We start from the raw sequence: 18,568 nt of genomic DNA, 5'->3' as shown, positions 1-18,568 counted from the left end.
TAAACAATATGTCGCGCACTCCTTTCAACAACGTCATATATAAAAAAACTTGATTTTTCAGGAGACCGTTTTTAAAGTTTAAAAAGAAATCACAATGTATTAAAAATAAACATCAAGCCACTTATTGAACTTTTTACTGTGCAACAGATCTTTTTAGGTAAAACCTGAATGTTTTTTCCCCATTTGAAAAATATTTAGTATATTTTAAAAAAAAATTAACAATACCTTTTCTTCAAAATGCAAAAACAACACTTTCTGCCCTGTAGCGGGTAAATATTAAGTTAAAAAATATGCCGCTTTTGCTGGGATATAGTACATTTTATGGATTCATTCTGAAAACATGCACAACTGAAAATTGACGATTTTTGATATATGACGTTGTTGAAAGGAGTGAGCGATGTATCCATGAGAAATGTATTTAATTATATGCACATGTACATGTATGTGTTTTGTTTTTATGTTTAAGTATGCAACTCGTTTCGTTTTTTCTTCTAAATTGACCTTTCTTATTTCTGGGAAACTACGCCATGTTTATTTATGATAATTTGCGTTTTATGCATATTAGACGGCGCTTTGGTTAACGATTTAGTAGAATGACTGATGAAACTTGTAATTTGGGGTATTTTTTGGCGAATTCTTCCTCAAGACTTTAACATCTTCGTCTTTGTGTAGGCCTTATGCCCTGTCTTTAAAAGTGACAAGGTTTGGACCATGTACCATCAGCAAATAAAGCCGCCAATAATTTAGCAATGGTACCAATATAACGTCATCAAATTTCCGTCATCGAACGTTTTATGCCGTCATATGGTTTATTCTCTAAAGAAGCTGTCATAGTATTAGTGTGGAGTGTTTGTTTACCACTACACAACCATTTGTATCATACAAATATAATGGGAGTGGGGGGGTGGGAGGGTGGACCAGAGACATCAACAAATAGAGCCGCCAATAATTAAGCAATGACACCAACATTAAAATAGCTCCATCTTTTCTGTGACGTCATTCATTGCCAACTTACGAAAATAGCGTTTTTTCGAAGGCGAATTTTCCAAAAGAAAATGACGAATGAAAATATTAATTATGTCGGCTGTTATAAACACAGAACGAGTGTAATACAATCTTTTATAGGTTGGGTATGTTAAATTAGATATTCCTCCCGTCTGACAATGATCCATTCGTTTTAGTTTTTTTTTGTTTTAAATCCTTTGTATTCAATTTACTGCAAAACTATAGAATCTTTGACAAAATGATCTGCGAATAAATTAATCGCCATACATTAACCTACAAAGCAAGATATATTCTATTATCTTACAAGAATTAGTTCCGGAGATACAGCTAATAGCATCCTGCGTCACCAGATATTTTAATTTAGTTTTAATTTTCACCTGCAGATGAAAACATTTGTTTGTTTTCGAAACTAGTCGTGTGTAATAAAATACAACTCATCAAGTGGTATTATACAAGTCGCTAACTCCTTTCAACAACGTCACAAGTATATCAAAAAACTTGATTTTTCAGGAGATCGTTTTAAAAGTTTTAAGAATATAATAAAATGCATTAAAAATAATTATCAGGCCACTAATTGAAATTTTTACTGTGCAACAGATCTTTTTAGGTAGAACCTGAAGGTTTTTTCTCCATTTGAAAAATATTTAGTATATTTAAAAAAATAATTAAAAAATACATTTTCTTCAAAACGCAAAAACAAAATCTACCCTGTAGCGGGTAGATATTAAGTTAAAAATATGGCGCTTTTGCTGGGATATAGTACATTTCCTGGGCACTCCGAAAACATGGATAACTGAAAATTGACGATTTTTGATATATGACGTTGTTGAAGGAGTAATTTTTAATTTTTAAAAAATAATTTAGACATTTTAGAGCTGAAACCTCTATTATTTATTGACATCTCATCAAAGATGAAGAAGAATATGGAAGTCTGGGCATTTACGGGGCTGACGACCGTCATAGGCTGGTTTAAGTGATCACTTTACACACGTGTAACATTCACCAATTCTACCCATTATTGACAACCACACTACTCAAATTCTTGGAAGTTCTGTATATATGAACCAATTTAGAAACCTTGTTCTTGAATCACTAGAACTTCACTAGAGACATCTATTGGTCAGATGTAAAGAAGCTTTTTACTAAGCACAAACTCTTATATTAGTATGTGAGGTCCGAATCCTGGATTATAATCACACACATGAGAAACGCCAGAAAATACCATTTTTATTTTTATTATTTAAGCTTATAATGTATTATTATTATTATTAATACCCTTATCCGCACCCAAATGGTGCATAGGGCACTGCGTCATATAACGCAGTGTTATCTTGATTGTTTTTACACATGAAGGAAAGGTGATCAGCCCTCCGCTTCAGGTACCAGTCCAGGGTAATATTAAATAAATATTAGAGTGAAAAAATCACTTATATTTATTTGAACCCCCCTGGGAATCGAACCCGGGACCTACAGAACGGTAGCCGAGAGTGCTGACCATTACACTACGGATAATGTATACTCGACATATATTCTGTTTTGCCCAAAAAACAATTTTTCTATAATATTTCTTGTTTTTAAACTCTTTGTCTAGTTTTCCGTCTATTTTCTGGTAAGTTATCTTCATGGCGTAGCATTTATTGTATTTTATTGTATTGTTCACACACGCACAGGTCTCTCTATGTGCGATTGTAGAAATTGGAATATAACTAAATTGCCATATAACGAGCGTAGCGCTGTTACTAACAATCTGCCGATAAATCTTGTGTACTGGCATTGATAGTTTGAGCATTATCAACAAGACTTTAAAGCTGACTAGCTACGTTATGATCAAGGTTAGTTTTTTAGATGTAAAAAGGAAAAATTACAAATATTTAGAGCGCTTATTTCGATTATACGTACAGTATCGAACAGATTAATTGAAACAAAACTTCTTTTGATGTATTTTTGTAAAAAAAAAATGTAAAATCTTTTTTTTTATTAGTTATTTCACAAATTAATATTTCATAGGATCTCATTTGAGCTAAATCAAAGATTTTACTCTTCTTGGCAGCTATTATATAAGGTTTTGGCACGTGTATGCCATTTTTTCATCTCAAAACCATACCTGAATTATGGACAAAATGAGCTTTTCCACCGTAGCGCAGTCAATTTTGGAGAGCCGATTCTTACAGATTGCCGATAGATTTTCAATTAGGCAAAATTCTTGACCAGTCCAACACATTTCATTGTTTTAAGTGTGAAAATTTTCGTATTTTTTTGTATGTGAAGCAGGGGGTTAAATCCTGCTGAAATATTCCATTCCTATTTGACCTTCGTTTTTGTATCTCTGGTAGTATCTTTTCCAGTAGAATTGGGTGATACTACTCGCTATTCATCATCTCAGTAACTGAAAGAAGCAGCCCTGGTCTCCCAAAAACTTTTAAAAGAGGGTGTTGAAAATACGAAAAAAGTTTTATTTTAATTAATCTGTTGGATACTATATCGCTCACTCCTTTCAAGAACGTCATAAACCAAAATTCGTCAATTTTCAGTTGTGCATGTTTTCGGAATGCCCAGAAAATGAACCATATCCCAGCAAAAGAAGCATATTTTTAACTTAATATTTACCCGCTACAGGGCAGAAAGTGTTGTTTTTGCATTTTGAAGAAAAGGTATTGTTTAATCATTTTTTTAAATATACTAAATATTTTTCAAATGGAGAAAAACCCTTCAAGCTTTACCTAAAAAGATCTGTTGCACAGTAAAAAAGTTCAGTAAGTGGCTTGATATTTATTTTTAATACATTGTATTGTATTTTTAAACATTAAAAACGTTCTCCTGAAAAATGAAGTTTTTTGATATATGACGTTCTTGAAAGGAGTGAGCGATATGTACGTTTATTTCCAATAATTTTACAAAAATATTTAGTTTATATACATATCGCTCACTCCTTTCAAGAACGTCATAAATCAAAAATCGACAATTTTCAGTTTTGCATGTTTTCGGATTGCCCAGAAAATGTGCTGTATCCCAGCAAAAGCGCATATTTTTAACTTAATATTTACCCACTACAGGGCAGAAAATGTTGTTTTTGCATTTTAAAGAAAAGGTATTGTTTAATTATTTTTTTAAACACACTAAATATTTTTCAAATGGAGAAAAAACCTTCAGGTTTTACCTAAAAAGATCTGTTGCACAGTAAAAAGTTCAATAAGTAGCTTGATATTTATTTTTAATACATTGTGTTATATTTTTTAACTTTAAAAACGTTCTCCTGAACAATCAGGTTTTTTGATTTATGACGTTCTTGAAAGTAAACCCCCTACAACGTTGATCTAAGGGGAAAATTCTATAGCTCGTATTTCGATTACACTTTGGTTATTTTAACTCTCAATTATTCGATAAATCCCATTAACAGCAATCGATAATTTTGTACATAATACACAAGATTTCAACTGACTAACTTTGTTATAAACAAAGTTTAATTACGGAGGTAACTCCGTTTATAGCTTATGGATTCTCCATTTTAAAAGCCAAAAACTAATTTTTGGCTTATAAAATGGAAAATCCATAACAAAACATAAAATCCATAGAGCTGTTCGGCTGTCCAAAATTAAAACACAGTAAGGGATATTTTTTTAGTAGGTTTTTTTTGCATTTTTTTAATTAGTAGAGTCTACTTAATCCATAAATGCAAAAAAAACCTACTACAAAAAAAATGTCCCTTACTGTGTTTTAAATTTGGACAGCCGAGTTATTTCGATTACACTTCGATTGTACCTACCAACAGCCAATTTGTCAAAAATACCAGTTACAGCGATCGATATTTGGACATAATAAACACGATTTTATTTTATAACTGACTAACTTTGTTAATAACAAGGTTTTATAACGGAGTTAGTTTTTAGCTTATAAAACAGAAAATGCTAAAGATTAGCGCTGTTATTTTAATTAAACTTCAGTTGTACTAGCTGTCAATTTGACAAAAAAAACAGTTAAAGCGATCGATATTTATATACAAACAAGACTTTATAACTAAGTAACATTGTTTTAAACAAGGTTTTATTACGGCAAATACTAAACCTTACAGCTGACATGGTCGCGGTGACATAAGGGATGCAAGATCCCTTCACCCCCAAGGAAAAAAAAACCTTAGCTCTGTTCGGCTGTCCAAATTTAAAACACAGTAAGGGACATTTTTTTTGTAGTAGGTTTTTTTGCATTTATGGACTAAGTAGACTCTACTTAGTCCAAAAATGCAAAAAAAACTACTACAAAAAATATCCCTTACTGTGTTTTAAATTTGGACAGCCGTGTTATTTCGATTACACTTTGGTCGTACCAGCGATCTGTCAATTCGACAAGAAATCCCATTTACTACATTATCTGGCGGTGTCAAAAGTCTGCGTAATCGGAGGGCATGTATGACTAGATGTATAGATGTGAAGGAGGCGAGGAGTGTACGTCAGGACAGAAGAGTATGGCGTTCAATCATTTCTGCCTACTCCTGCGGGGAAACGGCGTGATGGTAGTAGTAGCAGCAGTAGACATTTGTACATGATATTCTCAATATTATTAATATTTAAAGCATTTTCTTTGTGGTTAGTCATTTTTACTTATTTATTTTTTTACAAAAATGTTAGTAAAATTAGTATATAACCACTCACCGAGATTTTTACGTCTACCGGTTTCGAGACGTAATATACGTTTAACCTCGTAACGCATGTCTGTATTGAAAACTATAGTGCATGTTGGTCTTCGGGTCGACCAAAAATCGCATGTGTTAGACATTTTGTGTAGTTTTGAGTGTGTAAATGGTGCTATGGTGGTGAAGGGTAGTATTGTTTGCATGCTGTGGTAGTGATTGTCCTGACGAAGAGACGGGTACGTCTCGAAACCGGTAGACGTAAAAATCTCGGTGAGTGGTTATATACTAATTTTACTAACATTTTTGTAAAAAAATAAATTTGTACATGATTTTATAACTGACTGTCTTTGTTTTTTTTTTTTTTTTTTTTAATTTTTTGACAAAGCACCCAATTTTGGGTGATACCTGCCATACTAGTGATTTTACATACATTATTACATACATTATTCATTTTACATACATTATTCATTTTTTTTGGGTCACACGCTTTTGCCATACTTTTTTATATGTCTAATAATCGCACCGTTAACATTTTTTGAGTTCATTGACAATAGGTGTTGGACATTCAGCGGGAAGGACAAACCCTCAGACCGAATGTCCTGAATGAACTCGAGGTTAGGGAGTAAGGGGCAGTTGAAAAATATGTGATCAGTAGTCTCATCCTCCTGTCCACTGTCTTTGTTTTAAACAAAATTTTATAACAGGGTTAGTTTTCGAGTTATATGATGGAATATCACAAAGCTAGAAGTTGAAATATTGGCTATTAAGAGGTCTTTCGTCAGGGCTTTGGGGACAATAATTTCGAACTGAAATATGTTGCGAACTTCGTTACATCACATACTGGCATATTCGCTTCTTCTGGCAAAAATAGAAAGTTACCGCGTGTGCGAGTGCGGCGTTAGATATGCAGATTCTCCAAAATAATATTAGCGAAACTTTCGATACTAGAAAATGTTGCCAAACTAGTAATTACGTATTCCAGATCCTATTTCCAAGAAAATTACACAAATATTTAGTCAATCTTTGCTAATAATTCTTCCATTGTTCGCTACGGCTTATGCAACACCGCTTATCATGGTCCTACTTAGCCTTCAACTTTTAAAGTTTTATAGCCTATACCTACTCGATAGTGGTTTTACTTTTTATGTTTAAAGTTACTATGACTTCACTTGTCCGCCTCCGTAGTGTAATGGTCAGCACGCTCGGCTTCCGTTCTGGAGGTCCCGGGTTCGATTCCCAAGGGGGGTAAAATAAATATAAGTAATTTTTTCACTGTCATATTTATTCAAAATTACCCTGGACTGGGTACCTGAAGCGGAGGGCTGATCACCTTTCCTTCATGTGTAAACCATAAAGAAAACACTGCGTTTATATGACGCAGTGCCCTATGCACCATTGGGGTGCGGATAAGGGTTTTATTATTATTATTATGATTTCACTTAATTCTTGAGTGAAAAATCCACCTCCGTAGTGTTATGGTTAGCACGCTCGGCTACCGTTCTGGAGGTCCCGGTTTCGATTCCCAGGGGAGAGGGTCAAATAAATTAAAGTGATTTTTTTCTTCTAACCCGTATCCGCACTCAATGGTGCATAGGGCACTGCATCATATAAACGCAGTGTTGTTATCTTGATCGTTAACACATGAAGGAAAGGTGATCAGCCCTCCGCTTCAGGTACGAGTCCAGGGTAATATTGAATAAATATCAGAGTGAAAAAATTACTTATACATATTTGATACTCCCGGGTAATCGAAACCCGGACCTGCAGTACGGTAGCCGAGCGTGCTGACCATTACACTACGGATGCGGACAATTTTACTTTTAGTACACTGTTTTTCTTTTAGTCATTAATGTTATGTTTTAATTTTTAATATATTTTTTTCGTTGTATTTTGCGTTATGTACGTATATGCCATATCGCTCAATCCTTTCAAGAACGTCATAAATCAAAAATCGTCAATTTTCAGTTGTGCATGTTTTCAGAATGCTCAGAAAATGTACTATATCCCAGCAAAAGAGGCATATTTTTAACTTAATATTTACCCGCTACAGGGCAGAAAGTGTTGTTTTTGCATTTTGAAGAAAAGGTATTGTTTAATTATTTTTTTAAATATGCTAAATATTTTTCAAATGGAGAAAAAACCTTCAGGTTTTACCTAAAAAGATCTGTTGCGCAGTAAAAAGTTCAATAAGTGAATTGATATTTATTTTTAATGTATTGTGCTTTATTTTTAAACTTTAAAAACGATCTCCTGAAAAATCAAGTTTTTTGATTTATGACGTTCTTGAAAGGAGTGAGCAATATGTCATATGTACTTTAGAGGCTTGACTTCATCTCAAGGTTTAGTATAAAAAAGATACAACAAATAAATATGTAAATAAGGAAGAAAAACACAAGTAAATAAAACACTTTCGAGTTTATTAATGTGAACACGACCAGTTTATAGAAACACAGATGTTCTCATCAACAGGTAAAATAACAAATCGTTTGTATTTATACCTGTTAATGAGAACATCTATAGTTCTCGAAACTAGTCGTGTTTACATTAATGAACTCAAAAAGTGGTATTTTTTTTAGTGTGTTAAAATCCTTGTTCACAAATCTGAATTTATTAACTTAGGAGTTAGTAGTTGGAAAAAGAAGCAGAGGACGACCGAGGAAAACTTGGCACAATCAGGTATGTCAAATACTTGAAAGCGGCCGGGTCAGGAGTCGTAATAATCGTCGGGTATGTATGAGGAGATGCACGAATGTAGAACAGGCGAAGAATGTTTGCAAAGACAGAGTGGTGTGGCGTTCGATTCTCTCTGCCTACCCCTGCGGGGAAGCGGCGTGATGGTTAGTTAGTTAGTTAGGAGTTAGTGTTAGTACACTCGGGAATCAGGAGAAACCCAGATTTGTGAACAATGATTTGGACATACTAAAAATGTAGTAGATAAAATGACTAGTAAAATTATAAGTTTCATAAAAATTCAAAATCATGTTTTCAGGCGTCTCCCAGTATGTAAAATATTCTAAATAATGCAAAAAGAATCTTTCATAGGTCATAGGTCTCTGCTAAATAAAAAGCTTTCTCAACTTAATCATAGATGCTGCCGAGAACTCACATATGAAAGAACGTGTTAATTATAGGATATATATAATAATAATAATAATAATAAAACCCTTATCCGCACCCCAATGGTGCATAGGGCACTGCGTCATATAAACGCAGTGTTATCTTGATCGTTTACACATGAAGGAAAGGTGATCAGCCCTCCGCTTCAGGTACCAGTCCAGGGTATTATTGAAGGATATATATAAATGTTCGAAAACAATATTTATAGTGTGGTGTGGTCAATCATGGGAAGAATTAGAGATAAAATTATATAAAGAATTAAACCAGCCAATGACAGGTCATAAGCCCTGTAAATACCTGGAATTCCGTATTCTCCTTCATCTATGTTGAGATACAGATGTAAATAATAACAAGAAACAAGTATGTCAAATACTTGTATGCACAGTCGGATAATTGACGGGTATGTATTAGGAGATGCATGAATGTGAAAGAGGCGAAGATCGTTTGCTAAGTCAAAGTGGTATGGCGTAGTATACACACTGCTTACCCCTACGGAGAGCGGCATGACAGTTAGTTTAGTTACAAGAAACATTCAAGAGATCGAAAAGGGGAGATGATTTCCAAAGCTTACTCATATTACGAGCGCTTCCCCAAGTCACTAGATAAGAGGAATGTTAACAAAGAAAGAGTAGTGTGGCGTTCTATTCTCTCTGCCTGCAAGTTGCTAGTTAGTTAGTTGCAAAAAGCAGTCAAAAGATCGAAGAGAGTCGATGATTTCCAAACCCTACACTCACTTTTTGAGAGCTTCCCCAACCCCTAGAGAAGAGTAATGTTTACAAAGACAGGGTAGTGTGGCGTACTATTCTCTCTGCCTACCCCTGAAGAGGGTCGATGATTTACAAATCCTCATTTATCGAGCGCTTCTCTGATTCCCTAAGACGAGGGATATTTTCAAAGATAGAAAGGGTTGAAAATTTCCAAAGCCTACTCACTTTTCAAGCGCTTTTCCAAGACCCTAATACAAGGGATATTTTCAAAGACAGCAATGTAAGTTAGTTAGAAAAGAGTTGGTGATTTCCAAAGCCTACTCACTTTTTGAGAGCTTCCCCAAGTCCCTAAGACGAGGGATATTTTCAAAGATTGAAAAGGGTTGATAATTTCTAAAGCCTACACATATTTCGATCGCTTTTCCAAGACCCTAAGACGAGGGATATGTTTAAAGACAGTAGTGTACATATAAGTTAGTTAGAAAAAGGTAGATGATTTCCAAAGCCTCTTCACTTTTTGAGAGCTTCCCCAAGTCCCTGAGACGAGGGATATTTTCAAAGATAGAAAAGGGTTGATAATTTCCAAAGCCTACTCACTTTTCGAGCGCTTCTCCCAGTCCCTCGGAGAGGTCCGCGTCGTGGTTCTCGCCCAGATCCTCCAGCTCGAGGTTCTTCTTGTTCCCGACCATGAACAACACCAAGAACTTATAGAACAAGAGCACTGCCACGGGGTTCTTGCCCACCGGTTTCCGCTTGTACTTGTAGTCGTCCAGCTCCGCGTCTCCCACCTTGGAGTCCATCTTGATCTCCTCAACCGGACTGGCCATGGCGACTCTACTAGTGTGTCTCTACTGGTCTACACGACGCGACGCAGTTTTCCACTCGCGGCGGCCATCGACGACTGACTGCCGACTGCTTCGAACGCGGCCCGATTCCGCGCCGAAACGCGACCGGTGTTGCCGCACGGAAAATAACGCGACGCTAGGGCTAATGAATAAGCCTTGCAGATAATAAAAGCGCACCAATTTGTTGAACAAGTAGGTACTCACAGTAAACCCCCCCCCTATAACGTTGAGATAGGCACGCGTTTATCAGTGGGAACACGATTTACTAACAACGAAGGTTGGATAGTCCCAAAAATAGGCTTTTGTCACGATGTTGGATTATTAGCTAATTAATTAATATGAAAAATCACAAGACTATCGGTAACATTCCTATTGAAATCTGTAGGGAACTATGGGAGATATGAAGGTTTAAACTTCAGATATTTGAATAAAATGAAAAACGCGCGTTCGCATACGTCATCAAATTTCCGTCATCGAACGTTTTATGACGTCATATGGTTTATTGTCTATGGTTTATAGAGCTGTAATAGTAGTAGTATGGATTGTTTGTATACCACTACAATACCATTTGTGTTATACAAATATGAGGAGAGGAGGGTGGGAGGGTGGACTATAGACATCAACAACTACAGCCGACCATAATTTAGCAATGATATCAACATTAAAATAACTCCTTCGTTTCTGTGACCTCATTCAATGCCAACGTACAAAAATAATGTTTTTCGAAGGCGAATTTTCCAAATGTAAATGATGAATAAAAATATTAATTATATCGGCTGTTATAAACACTTCACGAATCTAATCAAATCCTTTATAAGTTGAGTATGTTAAATTAGATATTCCTCCCGTCTGACAAAGATCCATGTACAAAAAGTCATTAAATATAGAAACTAAATATGAAAGTGCTATTCACATATGGATAATGGAAATGGGCAGATATGAAATATATCGCATCACTCAGCCATGACGTATTCGATTGCATAATCATTTTTTAAATTACAATACTTTAAAAATTCATTGAGGGCGCATTACCGTATTCTGTGATTTGTATTTATGTATATGACAAATAAATATATGTTTTTTTATGACATCTCATCAAAGATGAGGAAGAATATGGAAGTCTGGGCATTTACAGGGCTGACGACCGTCATAGGCTCGTTAAAATGATCACTTTACACACGTGTAATAGTCAGCGTGTTTAGCTACCGTGCTGGAGGTCCCAGGCTCGATTCCCAGGGGGGGTGAAAATAAATATGAGTGATTTTACATTGTAATATTTATTTAATATTATCCTGGACTGGTTCCTGATGCGCAAGAGTGATCACCTTGCCTTCATATAAGTAATGATCAAGATAACACTGCGTCAATTCGGTGCAGTGCCCTATGCACCATTGGGCGTGGATAAGGGTTATAAATAAGTTACACACGTGTAACACTCACCTCACCAATATATGTCTCTAGTGAGTTCTAGTGATTCAAGAACGATGTTTCGAAATTGGTTCATATATATATATATATAAATAGAACTTCCAAGAATTTGAGTAGTGTGGTTGTCAATAATGGGTAGAACTGGTGAATGTTACACGTGTGTAAAGTGATCACTAAAACCAGCCTATGACGGTCTTCAACCGCGTAAATACCCAGACTTTCATATTCTTCTTCATCTTTGATGAGATGTCAAAAAATAATATGAGATATGAAATATATCGCACCATTCAGCCATGACGTATTCGATTGCACAATCAATTTTTAAATTGCAAAATAATTTAAAATTCATTGAGGGCACATTACCGTATTCTGTGATTTGTAATTATATATATAACAAATAAATACATGCATAAAATGAGTGATATATCGTAGTCGTACAGGAGATTGTGACCAATTACCAAAACGTAAAATGTCCAGAAGGCCCATTTAAGTCACTATTGCTTGGCAAAAAAATAAACACCAATGCAGTTAGTCATTTTTAACCAGTCAATATATTATGCTTCCAAGTTTAAAATCCCTTGGGATTTTAAACTTGGCAATTTTAAGCTAGTAAGATATCAAATAGTCAATGATCACGTTTTTGTAAAACAATGCACTTGGTCACTTTCTCCTGTATGACTACGATATAGAATTTGGACGCACGTTAAAAAATCAAAAACGTGTTTTTTTAAAACTGTGCAACACTTACCTTTGAAGCTGATTCCCGACCAACTCCGACGTGTTTTCCTCCAAATTTTTGTTGCAGTCTTCGAGGCTCACCTCCCTCCACATGCCCTGGTACAGCAGCGGCACACAGCGCAGGTGTAGCAGCCTCACGAGGGGGTGCACGCGCTCCGTGTCGTACTTCGGGCCCCCGCATTCGGCCCTGAGGCGCCCGTAAGCGCCGCCATTGCGCGTCACGTGGTCGCTGCTAAACATGGCCGGCGGAAATGCGCGCGGCGTTTGCAGCTCGCTGATTCCAGTCCGGCACTGGAAGAGCGAGGCGGTAGATCGCACCAAAAAGACAAATCTTTTTTTTATTTTTTAAAAGAGATTTATTTGTTTTTATCATTTAAATGATAAAAATGAAAATGATATTTTCTGGCGTTTCTCATGTGTGTGATTATAATCCAGGATTCGGACCTCACATACTAATAAAAGAGTATCTGCTTAATAAAAAGCTTCTTTTCATCTCACCAATAGATGTCTCTAGTGAAGTTCTAGTGATTCAAGAATAATGTTTTTAAATTGGTTCGTATATGTATATAGAACTTCCAATAATTTGAAAACCACACCAGGTTGTCAATAATGGGTAGAATTGGTGAATGTTAAACTTAAACCAGCCTATGATGGTCGTAAGCCCTGTAAATACCCAGACTTCCATTTTCTTCTTCATCTTTGTTGAGATACCAAAATGTAAAAATGCTAAATATACTTCTTTTTCATTGCTACATTTTTGTTACTAGATTTTTCTGATTTTTTCTTATCCGGACTACTTTCACCCCAATTAGTCCGGATCATTATACTATTTATATTTGACAATATCACCTAAAAAAAAATTGAGTATGTCAAAAAAACAAAAAAAAATCAGCTGTTTTTTTTTTTTGAAAATCGGCATTGATTTTCAATTGAGAATTACCAACGCACTGTAGATGTCAAAATTATTATCTATGTAAAAAAAGTACCTACCTACTTCTTTTATTTATTTATTCGCCTCCGCAGTGCAGCGATTAGGATGTTTTACTGCCCCGGAGGTCCCGGGTTCGATGCTAATTCAAAAATATGCATAAGTGATTTTACTAGCCCCATGGTAGACGACTCCCGGGCAGACCACCAAAGAGATGGGCCGATAGCTGGGAATCGACGTCGCAGGAGGCTAATCCCTCTTAAAAACAGGCCGCAAGGCCTATAATAAGAAGAAGAAGAAGAAGAAGATTTTACTAGAACGAGTAAGAAATACCGACATCCGGAGCATGTGTAAGACGGAAGATATCGTGAGGTGGGGACGACAACGAAGGCCATACTGGAAGGAACATATAAACAGAATGTCAGAAGACAGAATTCCACATATCGTCCTTCAAGGTAATCCTGAAGGACCTAGACCCCCAGGCAGACCTCCAAAAGATGGAAAGACAGCTGGGAGTCAGCATCCCAAGAGCGACATGCGGAGGCACAAACAGGATCCCTAGGATCTACAAAAAGAAGAAGAAGATTTTAAACCCGTCAAAAAAGTATAGTAAAAGAAAAAAAATATGGTGGATAGGTTTCCTTGAATAAAAATTAATTCGGGATATAAAATTAAAAGTCATCATTGCTTGTACAATATAAATTTTATTTAAAAAAATACTTAATAAAATCAAAGGTAACTAAAATGATTCATTTTTAATTAATGTTTTACTTAGTAAATACCACTTTTTAATAAGTGAAATGTCCGCCTCCGTAGTGTGGTCAGCACGCTCGGCTACCGTTCTGGAGGTGTCGGGTTCGATTCCCAGAGAGTCAAAAGAATATAAGTGATTTTTTCACTCTAATATTTATTCAATAATACCCTGGACTGGTACCTGAAGCGGAGGGCTGATCACATTTCCTTCGCATGTTAACGATCAAGATAACGCTGAGTTTATGTAATGCAGTGCCCTATGCACCATTGGAGTGCGGATAATGGTTTGAAAAAAAAGTGACATACCACTTTTTCTTAAAATCTACTGTGACATGTGTTTCGATGCATTCCGCATCATTTTCAAACATGAAAATGATGCGGAATGCATCAAAACACGTGTCACAGTAGATTATAAGAAATAGTACAACATTTTGAGTGTGTCCAAATACTTGTTCACAAATCTGGATTATCTCCAATTATGGGAGTATTTTTCATATTATTTTTTTAAATCTCATCAAAGACGAAGAAGAATATGGAACTCTGGGCATTTAAGTCTGGGCCTATGATGGTCGTCAGCCCCGTAAATGCCCAGACTGCCATATTCTTCTTCATTTTTGATGAGATGTCAAAAAATAATAAGAAATAGTGGTATTTACTAAGTAGGTGGATAGATTTCACCACAAAGTGACTGCCGAAACAATTAATGAAAATAAAATGATTCAGCTAGCTAGCTCCCTTATGCATACCTCTCGGCGCATAGTACTGACCAGTGAACACATGCAAGGGATATAGAAAATACAAATTACTGTTACCCCTTGTTGAATGAAATTTTATTTATTGTTTTGGCATTAACTTTGTGGTAAGACATGTTACAATGATTAAAGAAAACACTTCGTTTTTTACCACTTGAGTTTTATTATAGACTACATGTTTCAGAAGTTAAACTTCCATCATTCAGGTCTGTATAATAACTGTTATTATACAGACCTGAATGAAGGAAGTTTAACTTCTGAAACATGTAGTCTATAATAAAACTCAAGTGGTAAAAAACGAAGTGTTTTCTTTAATCATTGTTGAATGAACGTTGCATTTAACAATATTATATAGTATTCATTTTGTCCGCCTCCGTAGTGTAATGGTCTGCACGCTCGGCTACCGTTCTGGAGGTCCCCAGGTTCTATTCCCAAGGGGGGTAAAATGAATATAAGTGATTTTTTCACTGTAATATTTATTCAATATAACCCTGGACTGGTACCTGCAGCGAAGGGCTGATTATCTTTCCTTCATGTGTAAAACGATCAAGATAACACTGCGTTTGTATGATGCAGTGCCCTATGCACCATTGGGGTGGTTTGAATGAATGAATGAATATATTCATCAATTAAAAAGTTAAAAAGGTGTAATTTGTCAAAGCCTTTGTCGGGATGCCCTTACATCCAATAAAAGTCACTGTTTGGTGTGCTTTATGGGCAGGTGGAATTATTGGCTTATATTTTTTTCATTACCAGAATGTTACGTTCAATGCAGAGCACTACAGAACGACAATCACTGACTTCTTCGTACCTCAGTTGCATTGTATTGATGTGACAGAGCTGTGATATCAACAAGAGGGCACAACATGCCACACGGCAGGTGCCACCATCAATTTATCGAGGGAAATTTGAATTTGTATACCTCTATAAAAAGAAACACCATACATACATATATATATACATGAATTATAAAATTTAGTACAATTTGAGATCGGAGATCAACTAGAAAAACAAATACTTCTTAATTCCTAAGTAATACATTATAGTAATATAATACACACACCAAATAAACAAATTCTCAATATGTATATCACTTAACACCTAGACTTCCATATTGAGCAATTGCCGTTTCAACAGACTTCTTCATCTATGTTGAGATATCCGTGAAATCATGATACAACCAGGGTTAATCCAGCATTACGCTCACTCCTTTCAAGAACGTCATAAATCAAAATTTGTCAATTTTCAGTTGTATTTTCAGAATGCCCGAAAAATGTACTATATCCCAGCAAAAGAGGCACATTTTTAACATAATATTTACCCGCTACAGGGCAGAAAGTGTTGTTTTTGCATTTTGAAAAAAAGGTATTGTTTAATTATTTTTTTAAATATAATAAATATTTTTCAAATGGACAAAAAACCTTCAGGTTTTACCTTAAAAGATCTGTTGCAAAGTAAAAAGTTCTACAAGTGGCTTGATATTTGTTTTTAATAAACTGTATTATATTTTTAAACTTTAAAAACGTTCTCCTGAAAAATCGAGTTTTTTGATTTATGACGTTCTTGAAAGGAGTGAGCGATTTGAGGACAAAATTTTAAAGATACTGAAATTATGTAAATGAAATAATAAGTCAGAAACAGAATGGCAGAAGACAGACTTCCACGTATCGCTCTTCAAGGTAACCCTGAAAGACGCAGACCCCCAGGCAGACCTCCAAAAAGGTGGAAAGGGAGTCTGGGAGTCTGGGAGTCAACATCCCAAGGGCGACAAGCGGAGGCACAAACAAATCCTTAGGATCTACAAAAAGAAGAAGAAGAAATAATGACTATAAATGATTAAAATAAAAATGAGGCTATAATTTATATATGAAGCACTAACTTTGTAATTTTTTTCTGAACCAACGAACCTAACTGGTGTTCAAAGGCTAAATTATTAATTTGTCTCAAAACCATCAACTCCCCAGTGTTCTGAACGACTTGTTCATACCAGTTGATGACTATGCTGAAATCTATGGCTTTAGGAGGTAGAATTTTTAAACTGGCATCAGCCAACCAGCGATATTGTTTGTATTTTAGCATGTTTCGGATAACAGAGCGTTCGGATTAGCGAGCTGGCCCTGTATGAGACTTAGAGGCTTGCACTTTGCACCTCAAGGTGTGGAATAAAGTTAAATAATTAAATAATCATAAATAAAAAAGCTGTTTTTTGGATTCCATCATTGGGGCAATAAGTGCACAAATTTGGTTGCTCATTGCACATTTTTAGCTCCTGATATATTTTACAATTTGACATCAAAAACCTAAGCTGGAAAGAAATATAAACACAGAAAAAATAATAAATACCATCATGTTGGTCATATTGCTCACTCCTTTCAAGAACGTCATAAATCAAAAATTGTCAATTTTCAGTTGAGCATATTTTCGGAATGCCCAGAAACGTACTATATCCCAGAAAAAGAGGCATATTTTTAACTTAATATTTACCAGCTACAGGGCAGAAAGTGTTGTTTTTACATTTTGAGGAAAAGGTATTGTTTAATTATTTTTTGAAATAAACTAAATATTTTTCAAATGGAGAAAAAATCTTCAGGTTTTACCAAAAAGGATCTGTTGCACAGTAAAAAGTTCAATAAGTGGCTAGATATTTATTTTTAAAACATTGTATTATATTTTTAAACTTTAAAAACGGTCTCCTGAAAAATCAAGTTTTTTGATTTATGACGTTCTTGAAAGGAGTGGGCGATATCTCTACTGGATTGAAGTACGTATCATAATATCGACGTGCCCTACGTAAAGTGCTCTAACTACATTTTTGTAAATTTTTAGATATTTGGTGTACGTTATCAACAGACCGATCTACAAATATAAACAAACAAAAAAATATATAAAATAAATTACCCCTAGTTTTCAGGCGTGTAAAACGCTATCTACATCAAATTTTCGAAATAAACTGAACTCCTAAAACGCTAACTACTTAATTTTGACAAAGCATATAGTTTTCAAAGGATTTAATACATTATTTTATCATGTTTTTTAACGAATAATACTAGTTTATAATTTCAGATAAAACCGTTAAATAATAAAAAAGAATACGATGAAAAAATCTTCTCGGCTCTCTCCTGTAGAGTAACAGATTTGCAGATGGAGTATTTTACGTAGGGGCCGTCGATATGTACAAATTTTTGACACACATTTTAGAATCAGTAACAATAATAAAAAATAAAAAAAATTCGGATAACATCCTTAAAAAATAATACAGAAAAATAAACTTAATAAAAAATACTGGTACACAAACCACACGCGGTTTCTCAGTATGTACATATCTTAGTCGTACAGAAGAAAGTGACCAACTAACAAAACGTAAAAGGTTCAGGAGGGCCATTTAAGTCACTTTTGCTTGGCAAGAAAATAAACATCAATGCAGTTAGTCATTTTTTACCAAGTCAATATATTATACACAACTGTCGTCAAGAAAAGGCGATTCAGTTGGCTTGGCCATGTACTCCGCATGCCTCCTGAGAGCCGCCATCAAGCTTGCCTCTTTTACAAGGCATCAGGTTCGCGCTGCCCAGGACGACCACTGCTGACAATTCGTCGGCAGTTCTCGTCAGAACTTCGGGACGCGGATCTGACTTGGGAGGATGCAAGGGAGCTGGCAGCCGACAGAA

At 35.4% G+C, this 18,568-nt stretch overlaps 1 protein-coding gene across 1 annotated transcript in view; it reads right to left on the bottom strand.

Moving 5' to 3' along the window:
- The window catches only part of LOC148302544 (ATP-binding cassette sub-family C member 4-like), a 90,948-nt gene extending 80,589 nt beyond the window's left edge, over window positions 1-10,359 (bottom strand). Inside the window, exon 1 of the mRNA XM_088271448.1 lies at window positions 10,054-10,359. Coding sequence (XP_088127574.1) covers window positions 10,054-10,283 — 230 coding nt within the window. The 5' untranslated portion in view covers window positions 10,284-10,359. The remainder of the gene's footprint in view (window positions 1-10,053) is intronic.
- Between the last annotated feature and the right edge of the window lie 8,209 nt (window positions 10,360-18,568).

This window comes from Brachycentrus maculatus, unplaced genomic scaffold, assembly GCF_059751285.1.
Source record: "Brachycentrus maculatus isolate JH-2025_06_01 unplaced genomic scaffold, ASM5975128v1 h1tg000440l, whole genome shotgun sequence".
Taxonomy (NCBI): domain Eukaryota; kingdom Metazoa; phylum Arthropoda; class Insecta; order Trichoptera; family Brachycentridae; genus Brachycentrus; species Brachycentrus maculatus.
Note: the sequence above shows the minus strand (reverse complement) of the source record. Positions and strands in the feature narration are given on the sequence as shown.